Source organism: Microdochium trichocladiopsis (genome assembly GCF_020744255.1).
Source record: "Microdochium trichocladiopsis strain MPI-CAGE-CH-0230 chromosome Unknown B0I36scaffold_1, whole genome shotgun sequence".
Classification (NCBI taxonomy): Eukaryota; Fungi; Ascomycota; class Sordariomycetes; order Xylariales; family Microdochiaceae; genus Microdochium; species Microdochium trichocladiopsis.
The window spans coordinates 2460712-2479587 of NW_025763544.1; the positions used below are offsets into that span (position 1 = coordinate 2460712).

Below are 18876 nucleotides of genomic sequence, written 5' to 3' on the forward strand. Positions count from 1 at the left end.
GTATGTGTGTTTTGTGTGTTTTGTGTGTTTTGTGTGTTTTTTATGACGAAATGGCGAGCACTTCAAGTGGCGTCAAAATCAAGTGAAAGTCTTGGCAAGATGAGCCCGTAAGGTGTGAGTATCAGTTTCTTTGAGGTCTCACAAGTGTGTCTTTCTAGGGTCCTGGTTGGTGAGGCAGGTGAGGCAGGTCCAGGAACTGGAGCTTTTGGCATGTGCCACTTCGCACCACCGCCGTGGAGGGGTAAATTCCAGGCACACAACAGCTGGTACTCCGCAGCGGAGGCTCATTCGCGACTGGGGAACCACTGTCATCTTGCCCCCCCCCCCCCCCAAGGCTGGCCTTTACACAGCCACCCTTCCACAGACTGCACCTCATTTGTCTTCATTGGTGATCAAATCACACATATTGTAGGACAGACAGACAGACAGACAGACCAGTAGATAGTAATCATTCGACTCGGCCATGAATATCCATTGTTCCGAGCTAATCTTAAATCATGTTCTCCAAAACCGTATCAAGGGGTATCCAGGTCCTTCCCATCTCCTCAAAACTCCTCGCAGACCGGTTCATGACGTCGTAACAAAGATGTAACCATGTAGAAGCAATAATGTGCGCCGAAGGTCCAAGGGCAATCGCGCTCTGGTTCCAGACAATGAAAGCGGTGCCAGTCGTGCAGACAGGCAGACATCTACACATCGAGACCTCGGGTGTCCTCGGGCATCTCGTCGCTGCCGAGCTCCCTCTCCAACTCGTCGGCAACGAACCCTTCATAGTCCTCGAGATTCTTCTGGATATGCACCTTGAACTTGATGATGTCGTTGAGCATCTTCTCAATCTCGGTGTGCAGCTCTTCGCGCAAGCTGTTGGCCCGCAGCGTAAGCTGTTCGTATCTGAAGGGCATAGGGTTAGTGGCACGTCCTCGGCGTGGCTGTGGAATCATGGCAAAAACTCACTCGATGTTGGTGTTCATCTCTCTTTGTTCCATCAGCTGGACAGACTCTGTCAACTGTGCTCGCATCTTGGCGAGTTCCTTTTCCGTCTTCTCGATCTGGGTATCCGAGGCCAGCTTCTGTGTGGTCGTGACCTCCTTGGTCTTCTCGTACTCGTCCTCGGCAGCTCTGACTTTGTGCTCGAGCGCCTCGACCTCATTCCTCTTGTCCTCGATCGTCTCCTTAATGCCGTCGAGGAGATCGTGGTCCTTCATCATGATGTCCATGGCTTCAGAACGCCGGTCCGAAATCTCCTTGCGAAGGGCGAGGAAGTTGCTCTTAATCTTTCCTCTCAGGTCCAGATTGAGGACGTGAGCTGGCTGGTATCCGGTCACTGGGTCCACAAGCAATCGCTCGCTTTCCCCCACGTTCGAGTACGATCCCTTGACTATGGAACCGGAGAAGTTGGACTCGTTCACCGTAACTGCCAGCTCGTAGGCGAAGCCTTTCGCATTAACCGCGGATGCTGGAATTAGCCCGATTTGGTATGCGACGGTGTTGTACTTGTCCACAAGTCGTTCAAGCTCTTCGAGCTTGCGGCTTGCTTCTAATTCCTTCTCGGCGACTCGTTTCTTGACCTCTTCCAGTCTTTGCGTAGCAGACTCGATGCCTTTCTGTAGCCTTTCGCGTTCGGATGTCATACGGTCGATATCCTGCATGCTGATACCCTGGTCGTCGACCTCCTTTTGTAGCCCCCGACGCTCCTCCTCGGCTTCTTTCAATTCCTCATCTGTCTTGTCGATTTCCTCTTGGAGCATCTGGATCCGGCTCTCGTACTTTTCGGACCTGGCCAAAGCTAAGGCGTTATACTCCTCAAATTTGACCTTATCTTCCTCCATGATCTTGAAATGGTTGTCAAGGATGCGAGGATCCGGCGTAGACTTTTCGAGATCCTCGATTTCTTTTAGAAGCCGGGCGTTCTCGGCTTCTAAAGCCTCCAGTTCGTCGTTATACTTGGCATTTGACCGTTCGAAGGCCTTCGCCATAGATGCGACATGTGGGGCAAGTACCTGCTCGGCGTCATCGTCGCCTGCGTCCTCGTCCATAGCGAGCCAGTCACGATAGCCAGCACTAAGAAAATCGAAGATGATGTGGTCGCCACTGACGTCAACGCCGCTCTCCACGCAAGCCTCGTCGTACTGGTGCAAGGCGAATCCCTCGAGCATTTGCGCCAACTGCATCATCCAGTGCAACAGGCCGAGAAACGTGCTCCAGTTTTGCCCACCAACAGCCGCAATTTGTGATTTGGTGATGCTCCTTTCGTATGGGTATCGAAGTTGCTTCAGGATTGGTGGGACTTCCTGGTCGATGTTCTTGAGAAAGCGATAGCTCGGATCGATCCGGTGGTATAGCCATTGGAACATGTAGTTGAAGTCTTTTTGCGTTGGCGACTTGATGATGTTCGCGGACAAGGTGTGCTTCATCTCCATCTCGAAATTGTGTTGCGCAAGGAAGTCGAGCAATTCCTGACCGATGCGTGCTTGCCACGACCGGTCCTTCAGTGGCCGAGGATCTCGAGGAACACCGGCGGCCTGGGGTCCTTGTTGGAAAAAGCTCTGGTGGCTCATGGGCCCAGCGCTGGACGGGCGAGCACGGTAGACACTGCTTCGGCGATCACCCTCGGAACTGCGCCCTGGTATGCCGCCCGACGCGTAAGACTTGAACGCGGACCCGGGCGCATTCTGAGTCGAGAGCCGCTTCATCGCAGACATGCCGACGTCAGCCATGTTCGGACCGACAGAGGCGCGGGAAAAGACCGGTTGGCTTGGCCGGCTCATGGCGAGGGAGTGCCTAGACCCTGACATGGACCGGCCATGATTCTGGCTGAGGCCAGCCGCGGTGCTGGAGCGCTTCATGGCGGATGGCGGCTGAGGGATGGCCGAGTTTGGGTTGAGACCACCCAAGGTCTGCTCAATCAACACGAAGAATGGTGGTCAGTATGCGCGTTCCTGCCCGTTCTCTTTGGGTATGCCTGCGCGCGTGGCGGTGGAAGGCAGTGTCGGGTCGAGCTCACCTCTCGCGGTCGTCGCACACTCCACAGACCGGCCTCCTGCGACATGCTCGTTATTGGCTGTGTGCACGCGCGCAAACGGGTTGAGGGGCTGCCTGCGGACTCCTCTTCGTGATGACGGATGCTCAGTGGTTGCTGTGGCACGATTGGCAGGCGCGCATGGATGGGTGAGTGCACGGGAATGCGAATTTGGATGTGCAGAGAAGTTGGACTGCGGGACGGTTGACGATAGCGATGGTGGCGGTTTGGCTACTAAGGTAGTTTGCATCAATCAAACCGCTGTGAGGAGCGCCCAGGGGTTCGTGCCCGAGAGCAACGGAGGCGCATGTAAACAAATGCGACGCCCCAGTTGATTGGCCAGAGCCTTTCATGTGTCAACAAGCGCCAGCCCCACCACGCTGGCATGGCAGGCACCCGACAGGGGAGGCCAGGGCCCTTGGTTTGTCGACTGTGAATGCCTAAGCCCAGCAGCACTTCGTGCAAACCACTTCATAGGCAGCTCACGACACCGCACACCGTCTTTGACGCCCTCACACCAGTTTGCTACTTTTCAAGTCTGTCCAGATGAGCTTATGCCAAGCGGTCTCGTGATCATCACCGGTGCCCCAGAGGCCAAGGACCTCAAGTGGGACCGCGACAGTCTGCTCACAGACTTTGAGCCACCGTTCACCCGGCTTGCTTCATTCTTTCCACTTGGTTGTCATGAATTCTCTCAGGGCGCTGCCGATGACGCCCGAGATAATGAAGCGGTCTGGCGGTCGATTCCGCTCCGCCAGGCGCGCTTGCCCACAGGATTCTCCCAGAATCACAACCTCCACCACACTTACCGGCCAGATGCAAACTTCATCTCAACCATGACAGTTTCGCTGGCAGACTCGGCCTACGACACATCAGACTTGCAGCAGAGCCAGAGCGAATTCATAGAGCAGCTCTACGAGAACTCATTGGTACTACACGATGATTCACGAGGCTCACAGCTGCATACACAGAGTTTTGAGGCGACGGGCTCATCATTGTCAGCATCCCAGGACATGGGCACGGAAGATTCAGACCATCTTCCCGGAGCGTCCCATCCATCTGCAGCCGTGAGCGGCGTGGGTCATCTCAGCGACCTGGAAGACCTGCCCAAAGCCACCTACTTAGACTCCATCCGTCCACAGACCATGACCGTGAACCTGATTGTGGGCATCATCTCTATAGCAGAACCACGAACAGTCCGGACTCGATGGGGTTCGACCAAGTCTCTGGTCGAGATGTTGCTTGGCGACGAGACAAAGTCTGGCTTCAGCGTCACGTTCTGGCTGTCGAATGACAAGCGCGGCGGAGGAGGCGACCACAGGGACTCGGTCGAGACAACCTTGCGAGGTCTTCGCCGACAAGACGTGATCCTGCTGCGCAACGTTGCCCTGGGCACCTTTTCCAACAAGGTGCACGGCCACAGCCTGCACACCAACATGACCAGAGTCCACCTACTCCACCGCCGCAAAGTTGACGGTGCAGATCTTTGTGGACTGTACACTCCAAGAGAGATGGCATCCAGAAGAAGCACACACCCACAACTGGCCAAGGCAAGGAGGGTTTGGGAGTGGACCATTGACTTTGTCGGTGGGAGTGAGCACCTGGGGAAGCGGAAGACGAGGAGCCGGTCTGTTCGCAGCTGGGAGGTGCCTCCTCCAGACACACAGTAATCAGTTAGCTGCTGCAACCAAGCATGCAAGTCGTCCGTGACCAAGTTTCTGCAGTTGACTAGTAATTTATGAATGGCTGGACTGCGTGATTCGTGACGAGTGCAGACCTGCACGAGCTTTGGCGTGTCTGAGGCCCAAGGTTGGAACGTGGTGGGGCTACTGGCAGGGACGGCAGGGACGGGAGAGCTCCAAGCTCCGAGTCCTCAAGCGGGCCGCTCTCCACTTACACCGGTAGCTCGCATTGGTGGCTGCTGCTTGTAGCCGCCAGGACCCTACGCAGCAGTAACTAGCATCCATCGTCAACGCGACTGCTCTCGAGCCATATCCACGTCCTGCACGGATGCGCAAACAGTTCCCAGTCGCGGCCAGGCAGCAAGTAACAACGCAGGGCCTGCCAGCACGAGCCGAGCCTCTGTCGGACAAGCAGTGTCCTGCCAGACGGACCCCTCCAAAGCTCACCCACTGTCGACGCCCCGGCTGCAAGTAATGATAAGGCGGCTGGCATGGAGGGTCTGAGAGAGCAAAGGGGCCCCGGACCCGACATGCACCCCCATGATACTTTCCACGCCGACGACACCGCTGCCGGCGACTCTCTTGCCCAACCGTCCAAGACGCGCAGCCTGTCGGACGGCGCCGGCCCCCAGCTCTCGCCCTCGCCCTTCATCGTCGAGGCCCATCGCCGAACCTCAAAGGACGACACTTCCCTCGCCAGCAAGCCCCGGGACATGGCCGCCCCCGTCACGCCTCGCCGCCAGGGCTTTCCCATCGCCAGCGGCCTCAACCTCGCCCTCCACATGCCGTCGCAGGATGGCCAATCTGCCGCCATGGCTGGGATCAGCCCCTACGCGAAGCCGACACTGACGCCGACGCCGCTGTCCCCCAAGCTCGACCACTCCCAGATCTACGCGTCGCCCACAAACATCCTGCCACGACGCTCAAGAGGTCTCGACTTTTCACGGGCAGCGACCAGCCTACACCACTCCACCCTCGCCGAACAGACGTCGCCAGACACATCTCCCACCATCAGCGGGCGTGCCATGAATATACCGGGCCGCGGCAGCTACGATGGCGGCGAGCAATCCTCGAATTCACTGTGGTCCATGATGGGCACGCAAGAGAGAATGAACATCTCGAGCTCTGTAGGCAGTACGAGCATGTTCGCCTCGGGGAGCTCCTCCAGTTCTGACGAAGGGGACTTCATGGACGATGAGATGGAAGACGCGATCATGAGCACGCCACAGCAGCTTCCTAGGAATAGCTCGCATATTGGAGTGCAGACGCCAACCCAACCTAACCATGTTATCCCGTGGGCGCCAGAGACCTCTCCAGCCATTACCAGCTTGTCCAGCTTCCGTACCAGGCCCCGAAGGCAACCTAAGAAGAAACTCAGGGGTTTGCTTGGGCTAGGATTCAATTCGGCTTCGCCTGCAGCCCTGTCACGATCACCCCCGAGCAATCTCGCCAAGGAGACGAGGGATATGCCCATTAGCCATTCTCGCAGAGAAAGCATCAGCTGGGCCGCAAACCAGCTGCACATCTCCAGTAACGATAACGACGATAGAGGTATGGACGAAGGTATGCCGACCCCAAGCAAAGATGGTCAGAGGGGCGTCATTAGGAGAGCCGTCACACGCCGCGGCAATCTTCTCGTAAGTGTCTATCATGCCAATCTTGCCAGCTTCGTGCTACTCTCTGCTAATTGCCAACCAAACACGGGCAGCCGAAAACCAAGGGATTCGCTCGCATTCGCGCTGCTCTTGCCGAGGAAAGCACGCCGGTCGATGCGGAGCTACATAGGGAAGCCGAAGTCATCCGCCAAGTGCGGGAGAGCGATGTCAATCTCGAGCCCCGTATGCATGCTGGTCATCCTCCACCATTGGATCTGGCCAACCTGCCCTCGACTGTCCAGTCCTCGCCCGACCTGAATGCCACCTCCGGAGGCCTTGACGATATGCCTGAGATGGAGATGGAAAGCATTCCAGGCCCGGTTAGAAATCTGCGACACCACCCATACAGGATGTCACGTGGCAGAAAGCCGTCGGAAGCCCTATCTGATGCCAGCAGTGCAGCCGGCATACGGACAACGCCTCCTCACATTCCGTTCCTACCGCGCGAATCATCGTCGGGCATGAGTGAGGATATCAACATGGACTCGCCCTCGCAATCTGTTCAGCAAGATCCACAACTGCTGCAGCAGCAACAGCAGGCAGGCATGCCTCCCACGGCCGCCGAGATCACACGCCGGATCAACAACAAGCGCCGGCGAGACGACGACTTCGACCCGATGAGCATGAAGCGACGAGCTGTGAGCCCTGGTATGAGCACGCATAACTCGCCGGTGGGACAGAGCCCAATGCAGCGCGACGGTGCATCCTGGGGTTCTCGCCAAGGCAGCACCGCTGGCGGGGACAAAGCGTCAGCCACACCCAGCGAGAATGGTGCCAGCACTCCTGCGAGCAACGGCGTCGGCGGTAGCGGCGGCGGAGGCGGCGGCGCCTCATCCACGACTGCGACAGCGGGCCCATTCGCCACGGGCGCAGGTACAGCCGGGTCGGGATCCCGGCCAGTCAGCGGTGCCGGCAAGGGCCGCGTAGGCCTGCAAGGCATGACGGATACCCACGACAGCTTGATGCGTATGAGCATCGAGTAGCGTGTCACATTCACCTTGCTTTCTGAAAGCCTGCCAAGAAATTGGCTGCTGACACTGAATCCTTGCAATTCAACTGCGACTTTTGCTCTCACACACCCGCACAAATTGTTGCTGTTGTTCAATTCGTTCCCACTTTCTTCCTACGGCATCATTCATTTATTCATAAGCAGCGCAGCGTCAATTCATTTGACTTTTTGGTCTATTTTTCCCTGTCGCTTTTGGGGTATCTTTGACATTCACTCACTCACTCATTCTGGGGAGCGGTGGTTCGGTGCATTACTTGGCGTTTGGGGGACTAGTAGTCCAAGCTAGATACAAAATGGGGACAGCCACACATACATAAATATAGTGTCCGTATGGAAAGATTCTCTCCCTGTCAGACACGTGAAACCTGCATCGTTCGAACTCCCGCGTAGGCATTGCGGAATCCCAATCTTCATTCGCACAATGACCATCCCAAGGGCGACCCCACAGACAAAGGATAGATCATTACCGACGGACCTTCGGAAAGGAATATGATGACCCGGGATATCTCATCTCTTCAAATCTCTTCCTACAATGCGCAAAGATAAAAACGTCCAGTGCTACGACATGTATAAAATAAAAAGATCAAATACAACACTCCTTTTCTCCATATTCCTCGCTGGCCCTGTTCCGCGACCCCACGACAAATGGGGATTCACGCGATTTCGCATTTCCACGGCCTCGGTGCTTGCGGACGAAATTATGCGTTGCGCACAGCGAGATCAACGAGCACAAGTCTCCATGATCTTGTATGATTGAGAGACGAGACATTGACCACGCAAGCGCTCTGCCTTTGAGATTCGTGGTTCGCTTGCAGTCGGTGCAAATGGGCATCGTTTATGCCGTCTTCTGCCATTGGCTCCAGACGCCGATGAGCGAGCTCATGGTACCAGCCAGACCGACGAAGCCGTCGTCAAAGTTGGCCCAGCCGAGGGCAGACGCGGGTGCGGTAATGTCGCACAAGTCAGTGAACAGCTGGAGCTGGCTCACGGAGCGCTCCCTACAAGTTTCCATGATTAGCACACGTTCGGAATTGCGACAACTGGCGACGGTCGGAGGAGACGGCCTGGGACATACTTCTCAATCTTCTTCTTCTCGACGACACCCTCGCCGTCCTTGAGGCTGATGCGGCCCTCACGCTCGCGGAGCTTGTACTGTGTGTACAGCTGAGCGATGGCGCTGCACAGCAGACCGATGGCCCAGAAGCGATAGGCCTCTTGCTGGGCCCTCTTGGCGCCCTCCCACTTGCGGATGCTGGTGGCGTGGAGAACGGTGGCCATGTCGAGCGACAGATAGCCGGCGTAGCCGAGCTGACGGCCGATGGCGAGATAGCGCAGGACGGGGTCGAGCGTTTTGGAGTCGGCGGCGACAGCGGCAGCCTTGATATGCTCGAGATTCTTGCCGACGCGGAGAAGCTTGCGGGTGGTGCCAAACTGCTTCTTCATGGTCTCCCAGGGGGCGATCTCGTCCTTTGTGCCGTTGGTGCGGAAGAGGTACCAGGCGTAGAAGCGGGCAAAGTACTGGAGGGTACGGAGCACCTTGTCGCGGCCGGTTACGGTCGAGGTGTACTTGAGAAGGTGGGCCATCGTGGGATGGTAGACGAGGGCGTCGGCGACCATCTTGTCGGCTGGAGGGTGACTGTCTGGGCTGGAGTTGTCGGGGCCTACTGGCTTGGGCGAAACGGGGTGATGCTGGTGATGAAGCGGTTGCGTAGGAGATGGAGGAGAGAGACGGGCGTGGCAGTGGGGAGAGGCAGGGGCGGCTGTATAAGAGTAGCGCGGGCTGGGGCTTGGGACGTCGGAGCGCCAAGGGTCGTCGCGGAGCTCGTTGAGGGCGAGGACGGCAAGGGAGACGAGGATGGGGAGGCCGACAGTGCAGAAGTAGACGTCGACGGCGTGGCACAGCGGATGTGTGGGCATGTGAGGGAAGAGGCCAAGGGGCAGATAAAGTTAGGAAAAGCTGGCGTCTTTGCAGCAGACAGATAGATGGAGCAAGATGGGATTAAAGAGCCTGTCAGGGAGGCGGTAGATCACCTCGGCTTGGTAGCGCTGGTATGTATTGGTGGTGGTGGGCGGGATGGAGAGGGAGCGCGTGCGCGAAGGGAAGAGTGGGCTCCTGCTTGATTACTACTGTGTGCAGTACGTACACTCGGGACGACACAACGTATGGGGAAGCCACGAGCGGAGGGTCTGTGGGGTCGGCCGTGCTTGCCCCGGTCACTCGGGCGTGCTTGCCGTCCGCAGGTGCGAGCTCCCCACACCCGTCTCGAGTCAGCCGAGGTCCGCCGTCAATTCCCTGCTCGGCTGCTTCTCCTGCCCGGCAGCACTTTCATCCCGCGCAATTCTGGATGGAGCCTGTCCCCAGCCAGAGGCCCTCGATGGATATAGCAACTCAGGAGCCGGGCTTGACATGCGCATTACATGCCTGCCAGTCCGGAGTGACACTTGCACAAAAAAGATAACGGACCAAAATTTCCAGCTGAGGCGGGCATAGGCGCATAAAGATTACACAGGTCGTGGCTGAGTGTCTACTTCAGCCATTCAAGCAGCACGGCGCCCCTCGGGAGGAGGGACGGAGCTCGAACCACCGCCGGGTCGATCCATCACAGCAAGCCATCTTCCATGAAGAAGGACAACTGTATTTTAACTCCTGCATGGATCCTCGGGCACGGTGTATACTTTACTGTGGAATTACAGGCCGACACTACGGAGTACTGGCTGCAGTCATCAGCCGCTATCACATGCTTTCGTTCACGTCAACCTAGAGATCGCTAAGCCCATGTCGTCAGACGCGGACGCCTCCCTCAGATCACGTGCCTGGCACGACAGCCATCCGACACTTGAAATGACTCGAGATAGATTAGTGCACCAGCCCGCAGTGCCATACCGTTGGCAACTCGCAAACACTAGTCTGGTTCGCATCGTCGTCCAAAACTGGGCTGGCCCATCCACTGGCGCATGTACGAGCACACCACAACTCTGGAGTACATGTGGATCCACTACAGCTTTTTGATGATCCACATGGCCCACGAACTGGTTCCATGCTCCACCACCACCACTACTCGACGATAACCATCTTACCTTTTCGGACCCTCGCATTGGCCGTCGTTTGTTCTTGCGCTCTTAGAGGACAGCCGGAAGAGGTCCGACGCAGCGCTGTCAACCGGCTCGAGACCTCACGAAGGGCACTGCAGCAGCAGCTCTGCTCACAAGGACATTCGCACGGTGATTTGGACCATATGCCTCTCTCTTGTGCTTATCCGGTGTGGCAGCACTGTCTATATCAACGGGCGGCATCTCAGCTAGAGAGTCGCTCCGCCGCTCTTACCCCAAATGCAAAGTTGCGCCGATGAAGAAAGCAAAGGATAAAAAAGCACTTTCGTTATCCAGAAACAAAAGCTCACGGGCCCCGAGAATGAACGAACTTGTCCTACCTTGGCCAACTGTACGCCAGAATGTGTCTACAGCGCAAGCCTGAAACCCGTAGCTCAGATATCACCACGACGCAACGCACTCTGTGGAGAACCTCGTCCGGGGTCCGCGCCTGACCATCAAACACACTGACAGTGCCAGCAACAAAACTCCAATCAGTCGTATTGGAATAGCACGCTGATCGATTCACCGTGGTGAATACGCCTGATCGACTCTGCAAAGATCGGTGAAACATCGAGTACCTCGAGTTTCGGGCAGATCTTCTTGTTCTCCTCTTGCGGAACCGAGTTGGTCACGATGATCCTGTCGATGGCCGAGGCGTTGATGCGCGCCAGGGCATCGCCGCTGAAGACTCCGTGGGTCAACAGGGCAAAGACGGCCGTGGCACCCTCTTTCCGCAGAAGCTTGGCTGCGCGGGTAATGGTGTTTGCGGTATCGGCGAGATCGTCAATCAGCACACAGACACGATCAGCAACGTTGCCGACGAGCATCATCGTCGCGTTCTGTCTGTCGGTGATTTTCGTCGGGCGCCGTTCCTAGATTGGCATTAAGAGGTTGTTCACGGCATCGGGAAACACTACGGTCTTACCTTGTGAATCAGGGCAAACTCCATGCCCAGGCTGTCGGCAATGGCTGTGGCCCGCTTGGCACCACCTGCGTCAGGGCTCACAATCACGGCATCCTTATAGTCGCGAATGTTTTGCTGAATGTAGCGCTTGAGCAGCGGCCGGCCGTACAGGTTGTCCATGGGAATGTCAAAGAACCCTTGGTATTGTGCATCGTGAAGATCCAGGGCGACCACGCTATATCAGGAGTTAGAAGACGGGACCAGGCAGTACAACATGGCGTCTAAGCCTGTGACACGGCAGGGTCTTGCGCTTGCAACGGTATATGGGTAGACATACTGATCAGCACCAGCGCAAGTCAACAAGTCGGCAACCAACGTGCCAGCTTGCGCAACCCAACGCTTGTAGCCAGGCTTGGCCTGGAACGCGGACAGTACAGAGGGGTTCTCGTAGTCGTGAGTCGTGAATTTGCCCTTATCGGAGTGTTGGTTGCCGTTGACAGCGTGAGCCGATTCGCCGTTGGCCGGCTGAGCATTGAATGGGTTCGAGGTTGCACGTGGCGACGCAATGCCGTTGGTCGAGGTAGCCCTGCTGAGAGCCTTTGCCAGGTCTACGTTGTTCAGGCCGGCACTCTTGGCAACGCCGGGGCCTGGTGTGGCAGGCACGCTCTCGAAGGTGTAGTGGTCACGGGGCGCATCGTTGGGCGACTTTGAGAGCGGGGCACCGATCTTGTTGTATGGGAGATCGGGTTGCCTGGAGTAAGGGAAAAGCGGAAGCACGGCGGTGACTCGCTTCGCGGAGCCTGTCTTGCATGCAGAGATCACTGTTGCAGCGCAAAGTCAGCCTGCAGGGTCCTTATGAGACACTTGCTTGTGGCAAGGTGGAGAGCAAACAAGGACGATGGAGACGTCACGTACTGATGCAGAGTTCCATGAGGTGGTCGTTGACAGAACCGCCGCCTGACTGGATGATGAAGACATCCTTGCCGCGGACGGAATCCTTGATTTCGCAGCGCGTCTCGCCGACGGAGAACTTGCCAAGAATGCGGTTTCCTTGGGGGATACTGAGCATATTACATATGCTGTCGGCGAGCTGCGGGTGTGAGTTGCCCGACAGGACAACAATGTTGCGAACCATTGTGACGGGTTGAGTGGTCGCTGTGGAAGGTTGGGTGTGGCACGCTGCCGGGGCAAGAAGCTTCTGAAGCGCTTGCGCTGAGCCGAGAGGGACGGAGAGGGGGAGAGGCTGCGGGCTAAAGCCCTGGCAAAGAGAGGTATTTTATCAGCGACGAGCAGCACGCAAGGCAGCCGAAGGCGTGGACGTCTGCGCAGTGAGGAAACCAGAGGCGGGCGGCAAGACGAAACAGCGAGATGCGAGGCAGTGGCAGACGGGAGAGGGCGCAGTGGTGATCGTGGGGAGCGCGGAGCCAGATGAGGTGAATTTTTTGACTCGAGCATGAGGCCAGGCTCCGATTGCGGGTCGGCTTGAGTCGGTCGGAACCGGGCAGGCGCGACCTGGGGTCCAACCGCCGCCCCAGCTGGCCAGACTGGACCAGACTGACCAACCAAACAAGCCCTTGCCAAGTACGTACCTCAAGGTAAGCTGGCGAGCAGAGAACAGCCTCTGCAGCTGGACTCGGACAACACTTGGTCCAAGTCACGCAGCTTGTACAGTCGGCGACGGTGCAGCCGGAGTCGGCATGTGCGTGGATGTCTTCACGTCATACCGGCAGTGTGCCGCCTCCTGCCATCGTCATCCCGTACCTCGACACCTGCAGGCGTGCAGAGGCGGCTGCTGCACCTGCTTGTCTCAGCCGCGCCGCCATGCACACCTGGGCAGGGTCCATGCGGCTGCTGGTCGTGGGAGACCTGCAGCACGTCACTTGCGAGACCAGCTCGAGCCATCTCACCTCACGAGGGCGCTCTGGCATGGCAGGACGGCAGCAGAGTTTGAGTCGGCATACCCTTTGCTGTTCGAGCGCAACTGTGCTGAGCAGCAGCACATTGCCATATTATGAGTGGGTGAGTGGAGTCAGGGACCAAGGAGATGTCTTCGTGGTGTGATCGCCCAGGTGAGATGACACACATGGGCGCATACCGCGCCAGTGCTTGTGTACTCTGATGGCAAAATTGAAGATAGATCCCCCTGCCTGGTGGCCGTGTCCTTATACAAAGTAGTGCAATTCGCCCAGGGCAGCTCCCGCATAAGCAATGGCTGAACCAGCCTCCCTTCCCATGCTTTTCAAGGGCCCCTGCCGAGCACCTACGCTAGAAGCGGTGGCGCGTCATCCGTCTGCCCTCTCAATCAACGTGAATCTCGCACATCCAACCTTCAACGCAGACGAGCAACACAACTTGGAGCGGTCGTCAACGACACTTGCCCTCGTAGGAACAGTGCTCCGCCATTGGCTCTGAAGACCGGCAGGCCTTTTTGCAAACATCTCGAACTCCCAACCAGGAAAATCAAGCCGGGTTCACAACGCCACTTACACGACGAACCACAACCATAACGCGTCGGGGCCGAACAAGCCGCAATGCCTGAGATCGCTGAAGGTATAGTACCCAGCTTCATTTGATTAGATCTTGACATCTTTGTCATTGCCGGACATCAGCTGACGTTTCCTGCCAGTGGCTCGGGTCACCCACTACCTGCGGCAGCACCTCACGGGCAAGACAATCGGCAACGTGATTGCCGCCGATGACGCCAACGTCTTTGGAAAAGTTGGCACCAGCGGCGCCGAGTTCGAGAGAGCTCTCAAGGGCCGCAAGGTCGTCACCGCTGGCAGCCAGGGCAAGTACTTTTGGCTCGTCATGGACCAGCCACCACATCCCGTTATGCACCTGGGCATGACCGGCTGGGTCCATATTAGGGGCGAGCAGACGGCCTACACGCGCTACGCCGAGCGGCACAAGGACGGAGAAGAGGTGTGGCCTCCAAAGTACACCAAATTCCAGCTCGAGACCGCAGGGGCACCCAGCGTCGAGGTCGCCTTCACAGATGCTCGCCGCTTTTCCCGGATACGCCTGGTCAACTGCCCTGGTGCGGATATCCGCAAGCACTCCCCCTTGGTCGAGAATGGACCAGATCCTGTTGTTGACAAGGACAGGTTCACCGAGGAGTATCTGCGCAGCAAGATGAAGAGCAGACATGTGCCCATCAAGGCCCTCCTGCTCGACCAGGCCATGATCAGTGGCATCGGCAACTGGGTTGGTGACGAGATCATGTATCAAGCCAAGCTACATCCGGAGCAGTATAGCGATGACTTTGACGATGCCGACATCACGACACTCTACAATGCGGTCAAATATGTCTGCGATACTGCAGTGGAGAAGCTCGGAGACTCGGACCAGTTCCCGCCGGACTGGCTCTTCAATCACCGCTGGGGCAAGGGCAAGAAGGACTCCGCCAAAACCTTGCCGAATGGTGAGAAGCTGATATTCATCACCGTGGGAGGAAGGACGAGCTGCGTTGTCCCCGGAGTCCAGAAGAAAAAGGGTAGGACGACCTTGGACTCGGCCGGTGGCACTCCGGTCGCCAAGGAGGAAGCGAAGGAAAGCCACTATTTCGAGGACAAGAAGGACATTGCGGAGAAGCCAGCTAAAAGAGCAAGGATTGCAATGACGGAGAAGGAGGGCGCAAAGGACTCTAAGAAGACTCCCAAGGTTCCGAAGGGATCTTCAGAGCCAATCAAAAAGGAGAAAGTGAAGAAGGAAGCTGTCGAGGAGAAGTCCGCGGGAGACGTGCCTGCTCTTGGCCGAAGGCGATCTACACGTCTCTTGAGCGGTGTCTAGTCCCTCCCTATGGCACTGACTTCAGCGTCTTGTCCTTTGGGTTCAATCCCGTATATACCCGACCGGCCTTCGTATACCGCTCCAAGCAATTGCTAAATGAAACCTCAAACGACTCCTCGGCCGTAAATCCGGTCGACCTAGCCTTGTCAAGACATAATCCGTGCTTGAGCGACATGAGTCCGCTCATCGTATCTCCTTCAAACACATAGTCCATGCCAGGCAAGTCCACACCATGCTGCTTGGCCAGTCTCTCGGCCACATCCGCGTGCTCGGCCAAGAATACATCCGTGCGGCGGTAGTGTGCATGGCCCGGCTCGACAGGCGGCACGCCGACGAGCCCAAACTTTCTGGCGACGATGGGCCAGCGGTACGCCATGCTGTGGCAGACGCGCTCGTTGGCGATGTTGTACAGCTCGCTGTTGCCCGCGACGTCCGGATTGAGGCACAGGTGGATGCTGAACTTGGCGAACGTGTCCTGGCCCCCGTCGTTGTACGTGCCCTCGCAGGCCATGGGCAATTCGGGGAACGGCACCTCCTTGGACTCGGCGGCCGGGTGGCCGTTGTCGTGGAGGTACTTGTAGATGGAGCAGAATCGGATGTAGTGCGCCCACATGTTGTATGTGTTGCTATGAGGCGTGAAGCCGATCTTCGCGTGGAGAGATTGTCAGTCGATTGCTCTTCATTTCCTTTTTTCTTTCTTCCTGGTGAAATATCCTCGTTCTTTTGCAAGAGACTCAATTGCAACACCAAGTCCCACGTGCAATGAGAGATGTACTTACCACCACGGCACAGCGGACCTCTGCGAATCGCCACGCCTTACCCTTCTGCATTCGGTCCAGCTCGCGGTGGAGGCCGTAGTAGAAGAGTATGTCGTGCCAGGGCTGCGGCTTGTCGCAGACTTCTTCCTTGAACGGCCTCTCGAAAGGGATCTCGGGGAGGAATATGCCATAGCCCTGAAAGAGACAAGAGAATATGTCAACATGGGCAATTTGCGTGGACGGCGTTCGAGATGGGAAAATGCAGGTAAATCCTGCTTCTCGCGTGTCTTGTGAAAATGGCCAAACAGCCCCAACGTACCTTGGTGCCCGTGGGCAAGATGACGTACTGAAGCCTAGGTGCGAGGGCCACGGCGGCACCAAGACCGCGCTTGAGCATATCAACGTTGATCTGGTTCTCGGTGGGGAAGTCTGGGTCAAATTTATAGGCTGGGTTGGTTCGCATTATAAGTCAGTCATGGACATTCGATTGTCAAGCTTGTGTGAACCAATTTTGGGAAATCGAATAAGTGACGAGCTGTGTTCTATATACTGCAAGCTTGGTTCTGCTTGAATGTGGAAATTGGAAAAGAAAAAACCAAACATACCAAACCAATAAACGTGAGTGACACTTTCGATATCCGGCACTAGCCTCCTCAAGATATTCGTGTGATCCTCCACAGTCCCCTGCGTAAGGTCCACGCCCTCGACAATACTCAGCTCGGCGCCGCCATTTTTGGGCTGTGGCGCCCACAGGGAGTCCTCAAGGGTCAGAGGTCTGTTTGAAAGGGCCGTGACCTTCTTGTACGAGCCCTTTTCGGGATAATTCTTCAGGATCTGGTCCACCACCGCCCAGCCCAGAATACCAGACGCACCGAAGACCAAGGCATGGTGCCCGTGTTGGGGGACGCTGACTGATCCCATTATGTCTTCGTTATGGACGAGTGGTAGGTGTGTTTGTTGATGTCCTCGCAAATCTCGGACTCGAATATTTCTCCAAATGAAGAACAACGTTTTCAGGACAGAAGGCGAGATCAACGCCAGGAGTATCTGGAGAGGGAAGAATGGTCTTTCGACACTTCTACATATAAGCATACGCGAGGAGTCTGGACGGGTCACACCCCGCCCTGGGAGAGACCCTCCAACAACACTATACCACATTGCGCGCGATCTACGCCTTCATTCAAGGGTCTTGCTTGTCCTGCCCTTTCTGTATCCTATCCAGTGGGACGAGCAGTCATCTTCTCCACCCTGACCAGCATGAGTTAGGCAGAGCGAGCTGAAATCCCGAGCTACCGAGGGCATGGGTGTAAGTGCACCCGCCTCGGAGTCTCGACAACCTGGCGAAGCGCGGCTGGCCATACATACAATGCCAACATCAGGAATACCTGCTGAGCACCATGGTCACAATACTGGGCCGCCTTTTTGTTGTTCGGGACACTCCGCCGGCGAAGATCGTGAAACCTACCCGAACCTGGTTGCGTGACCAACCGACCCATGTCGACAGATCCATTCGGTTGGTATTGTTGGGTTATCCAGCCAGCACACCTCCAACGAGAACCCCTGTCGTAACGTGGCTCGCTTAGGGGGCTGGTATCCCGACCAGGATATTTTCTTGCCGTATCTTGGTGCCGCTCGGAGAACGTCCAGCCGGCAATACATCCTGCGTGTTCAGGGATCTTCTTTACCCCCACCGTGCTGGCTGAGAACATCACTTCTTTGCCGGATATCAATTTGAGGTCCATGAAAAGCAACCATAGTTGAACTATGTATCGAATGATGATCGCTTCAGCTTCCCTGCGATGTCTTCAAAGTCTCCCACAGAATGACAGTGCTAGAGTCACGGAAATCGGCATGCCCATCACATCCCTGCAAGGCCATGCGGCTGCTTCATGAGCGGGCAAGCATAGTGCAGGGATTTTCTGTCAAACAAGCACTGCATACTCTCCATTGCCCCTCGTCCCAGTTAGGCTGGGTTTCAGTCACCTCAAACTCGGGGCCTTTTCTTGACGATCTAGTACAGAGCGTTTGGCCGTGAATGAAATAGGTTAGTCCACACGTAGTTGTCAAGCGTTCCAGGCATCATAACCCGTCCAGGTTCAGCAACACCCACATTCGAGCACACATGACAACAAAAGCTGCCTGGCCCCTCCGAAGGACGGTGTGCACACCAATGGCTTTTAAGGTTTAATTCTTCACGAACTTCTGCATGCATTTTGCATACAATATACCCGCCCCTGCGAAAAAGTTGCATGCAGAGCCAACAACTCGTTCTCCATGGGCAGGGATACCTACGCCAGCGACTCAAAGACCAGAACGCCCTCGGCTTCGAGGGGGATCTCTCTAGTGCGTGAGTAGAAAAGGGTCCGACAGGACGTCAATCCTTTTCCCCCGCTTCCCTCCTTCTCTGCTCCTCAGTAATCCCTTCCTGCATCACACCCTCGTCTGTTGCAAAGTCATCGGTTCTGCGAAACGTGCTGGGAGATATCATGTTCAAACCCCGACAAAATGGCACACCATCGTCTGTTGTCTCGGGCGGAGTCTAGAAACTGTCTCGCGGTCCCTACGTAATTCGGCGGGACGATTGACAAGGGAGACTGATATTTGCAGAGTTGACGAGCCAACACTTCATCTCATAAATGCACAACCCAGACTTGGATATTATGCATCACATTTGAGCATCACACGTGTCCGCTGGGTAGCCTTGACAAGTATCTGGTCTGCCGTGTTGTATGACAAGCCCGTTACGGTGTAGCCGATATGTTAAGTATCCTAATGCTCCCGGTGATTTCGTCGCCAAGGGAGTGTCTTCCATGTCTTATGGTTTCCTCGTTGGCCGTTTTGTCCGGATTTATCAAGTCAGAGATCACACACGATTCATTCAAGAGGGGTATACTGTGCACTTTCGAGGTCTAGAGCTGCCTTGTTCTTGTTGTTCAAAACCACATTCTTTTGTGTGACGCCTGGGTA

At 56.3% G+C, this 18876-nt stretch overlaps 7 protein-coding genes across 7 annotated transcripts; 3 read left to right on the forward strand and 4 right to left on the reverse strand.

The window, feature by feature from the left end:
* Positions 1-423: 423 nt before the first annotated feature.
* Positions 424-3256, reverse strand: B0I36DRAFT_310499 (HEC/Ndc80p family-domain-containing protein). Its single transcript, XM_046152258.1, has 3 exons — positions 3005-3256; positions 955-2897; positions 424-891 (listed from the first exon to the last, which is right to left on the reverse strand). Exons 1-3 carry the CDS (start codon positions 3047-3049, stop codon positions 690-692), a joined length of 2190 nt encoding a protein of 729 aa, XP_046018404.1. The 5' UTR covers positions 3050-3256; the 3' UTR covers positions 424-689.
* Positions 3257-3491: 235 nt separating this feature from the next.
* Positions 3492-4809, forward strand: B0I36DRAFT_310500 (uncharacterized protein). Its single transcript, XM_046152259.1, has one exon. It carries the CDS (start codon positions 3574-3576, stop codon positions 4687-4689), a length of 1116 nt encoding a protein of 371 aa, XP_046018405.1. The 5' UTR covers positions 3492-3573; the 3' UTR covers positions 4690-4809.
* Positions 4810-5231: 422 nt separating this feature from the next.
* B0I36DRAFT_357662 (uncharacterized protein) lies at positions 5232-7339 on the forward strand (the record flags this gene model as incomplete). The annotated part of the gene is made up of 2 exons (XM_046157841.1): positions 5232-6338; positions 6410-7339. The coding sequence occupies 2 exons, from the start codon at positions 5232-5234 to the stop codon at positions 7337-7339; spliced, it is 2037 nt and encodes a 678-aa protein (XP_046018406.1).
* Positions 7340-8161: 822 nt separating this feature from the next.
* B0I36DRAFT_9029 (peroxisomal biogenesis factor 11-domain-containing protein) lies at positions 8162-9456 on the reverse strand. Its single transcript, XM_046163553.1, has 2 exons — positions 8441-9456; positions 8162-8363 (listed from the first exon to the last, which is right to left on the reverse strand). Exons 1-2 carry the CDS (start codon positions 9280-9282, stop codon positions 8201-8203), a joined length of 1005 nt encoding a protein of 334 aa, XP_046018407.1. The 5' UTR covers positions 9283-9456; the 3' UTR covers positions 8162-8200.
* Positions 9457-10705: 1249 nt separating this feature from the next.
* On the reverse strand, positions 10706-12783 carry B0I36DRAFT_9059 (ribose-phosphate pyrophosphokinase 5). The gene is made up of 4 exons (XM_046163558.1): positions 12278-12783; positions 11700-12183; positions 11384-11597; positions 10706-11330 (listed from the first exon to the last, which is right to left on the reverse strand). Exons 1-4 carry the CDS (start codon positions 12495-12497, stop codon positions 10950-10952), a joined length of 1299 nt encoding a protein of 432 aa, XP_046018408.1. The 5' UTR covers positions 12498-12783; the 3' UTR covers positions 10706-10949.
* Positions 12784-13622: 839 nt separating this feature from the next.
* B0I36DRAFT_9040 (Formamidopyrimidine-DNA glycosylase N-terminal domain-containing protein) lies at positions 13623-15243 on the forward strand. Its single transcript, XM_046163555.1, has 3 exons — positions 13623-13744; positions 13818-13912; positions 13989-15243. The coding sequence occupies exons 2-3, from the start codon at positions 13894-13896 to the stop codon at positions 15149-15151; spliced, it is 1182 nt and encodes a 393-aa protein (XP_046018409.1). The 5' UTR covers positions 13623-13744; positions 13818-13893; the 3' UTR covers positions 15152-15243.
* Positions 14834-17281, reverse strand: B0I36DRAFT_9048 (uncharacterized protein). Its single transcript, XM_046163557.1, has 4 exons — positions 16515-17281; positions 16229-16356; positions 15931-16104; positions 14834-15797 (listed from the first exon to the last, which is right to left on the reverse strand). Exons 1-4 carry the CDS (start codon positions 17065-17067, stop codon positions 15159-15161), a joined length of 1494 nt encoding a protein of 497 aa, XP_046018410.1. The 5' UTR covers positions 17068-17281; the 3' UTR covers positions 14834-15158.
* Positions 17282-18876: the final 1595 nt, after the last annotated feature.

What these genes read in the sequence shown, in the direction of transcription:
- B0I36DRAFT_310499 (XM_046152258.1), bottom strand. Translation starts at nt 3,049, where the DNA reads ATGTCGCAGGAGGCCGGTCTGTGGAGTGTGCGACGACCGCGAGAG. An exon ending in GTGTGCGACGACCGCGAGAG is followed by an intron (nt 2,898 to 3,004) that starts GTGAGCTCGACC and finishes TTGATTGAGCAG; the next exon opens with ACCTTGGGTGGTCTCAACCC. An exon ending in GAGATGAACACCAACATCGA is followed by an intron (nt 892 to 954) that starts GTGAGTTTTTGC and finishes TATGCCCTTCAG; the next exon opens with ATACGAACAGCTTACGCTGC.
- B0I36DRAFT_310500 (XM_046152259.1), top strand. Translation starts at nt 3,574, where the DNA reads ATGCCAAGCGGTCTCGTGATCATCACCGGTGCCCCAGAGGCCAAGGAC.
- B0I36DRAFT_9029 (XM_046163553.1), bottom strand. Translation starts at nt 9,282, where the DNA reads ATGCCCACACATCCGCTGTGCCACGCCGTCGACGTCTACTTCTGCACT. An exon ending in GAGAAGAAGAAGATTGAGAA is followed by an intron (nt 8,364 to 8,440) that starts GTATGTCCCAGG and finishes GGAAACTTGTAG; the next exon opens with GGAGCGCTCCGTGAGCCAGC.
- B0I36DRAFT_9059 (XM_046163558.1), bottom strand. Translation starts at nt 12,497, where the DNA reads ATGGTTCGCAACATTGTTGTCCTGTCGGGCAACTCACACCCGCAGCTC. An exon ending in CCTCATGGAACTCTGCATCA is followed by an intron (nt 12,184 to 12,277) that starts GTACGTGACGTC and finishes GCGCTGCAACAG; the next exon opens with TGATCTCTGCATGCAAGACA. An exon ending in AGTTTGCCCTGATTCACAAG is followed by an intron (nt 11,331 to 11,383) that starts GTAAGACCGTAG and finishes ATGCCAATCTAG; the next exon opens with GAACGGCGCCCGACGAAAAT.
- B0I36DRAFT_9048 (XM_046163557.1), bottom strand. Translation starts at nt 17,067, where the DNA reads ATGTGGTATAGTGTTGTTGGAGGGTCTCTCCCAGGGCGGGGTGTGACC. An exon ending in CACTCACGTTTATTGGTTTG is followed by an intron (nt 16,357 to 16,514) that starts GTATGTTTGGTT and finishes GAACCAACCCAG; the next exon opens with CCTATAAATTTGACCCAGAC. An exon ending in TCTTGCCCACGGGCACCAAG is followed by an intron (nt 16,105 to 16,228) that starts GTACGTTGGGGC and finishes TGTCTCTTTCAG; the next exon opens with GGCTATGGCATATTCCTCCC.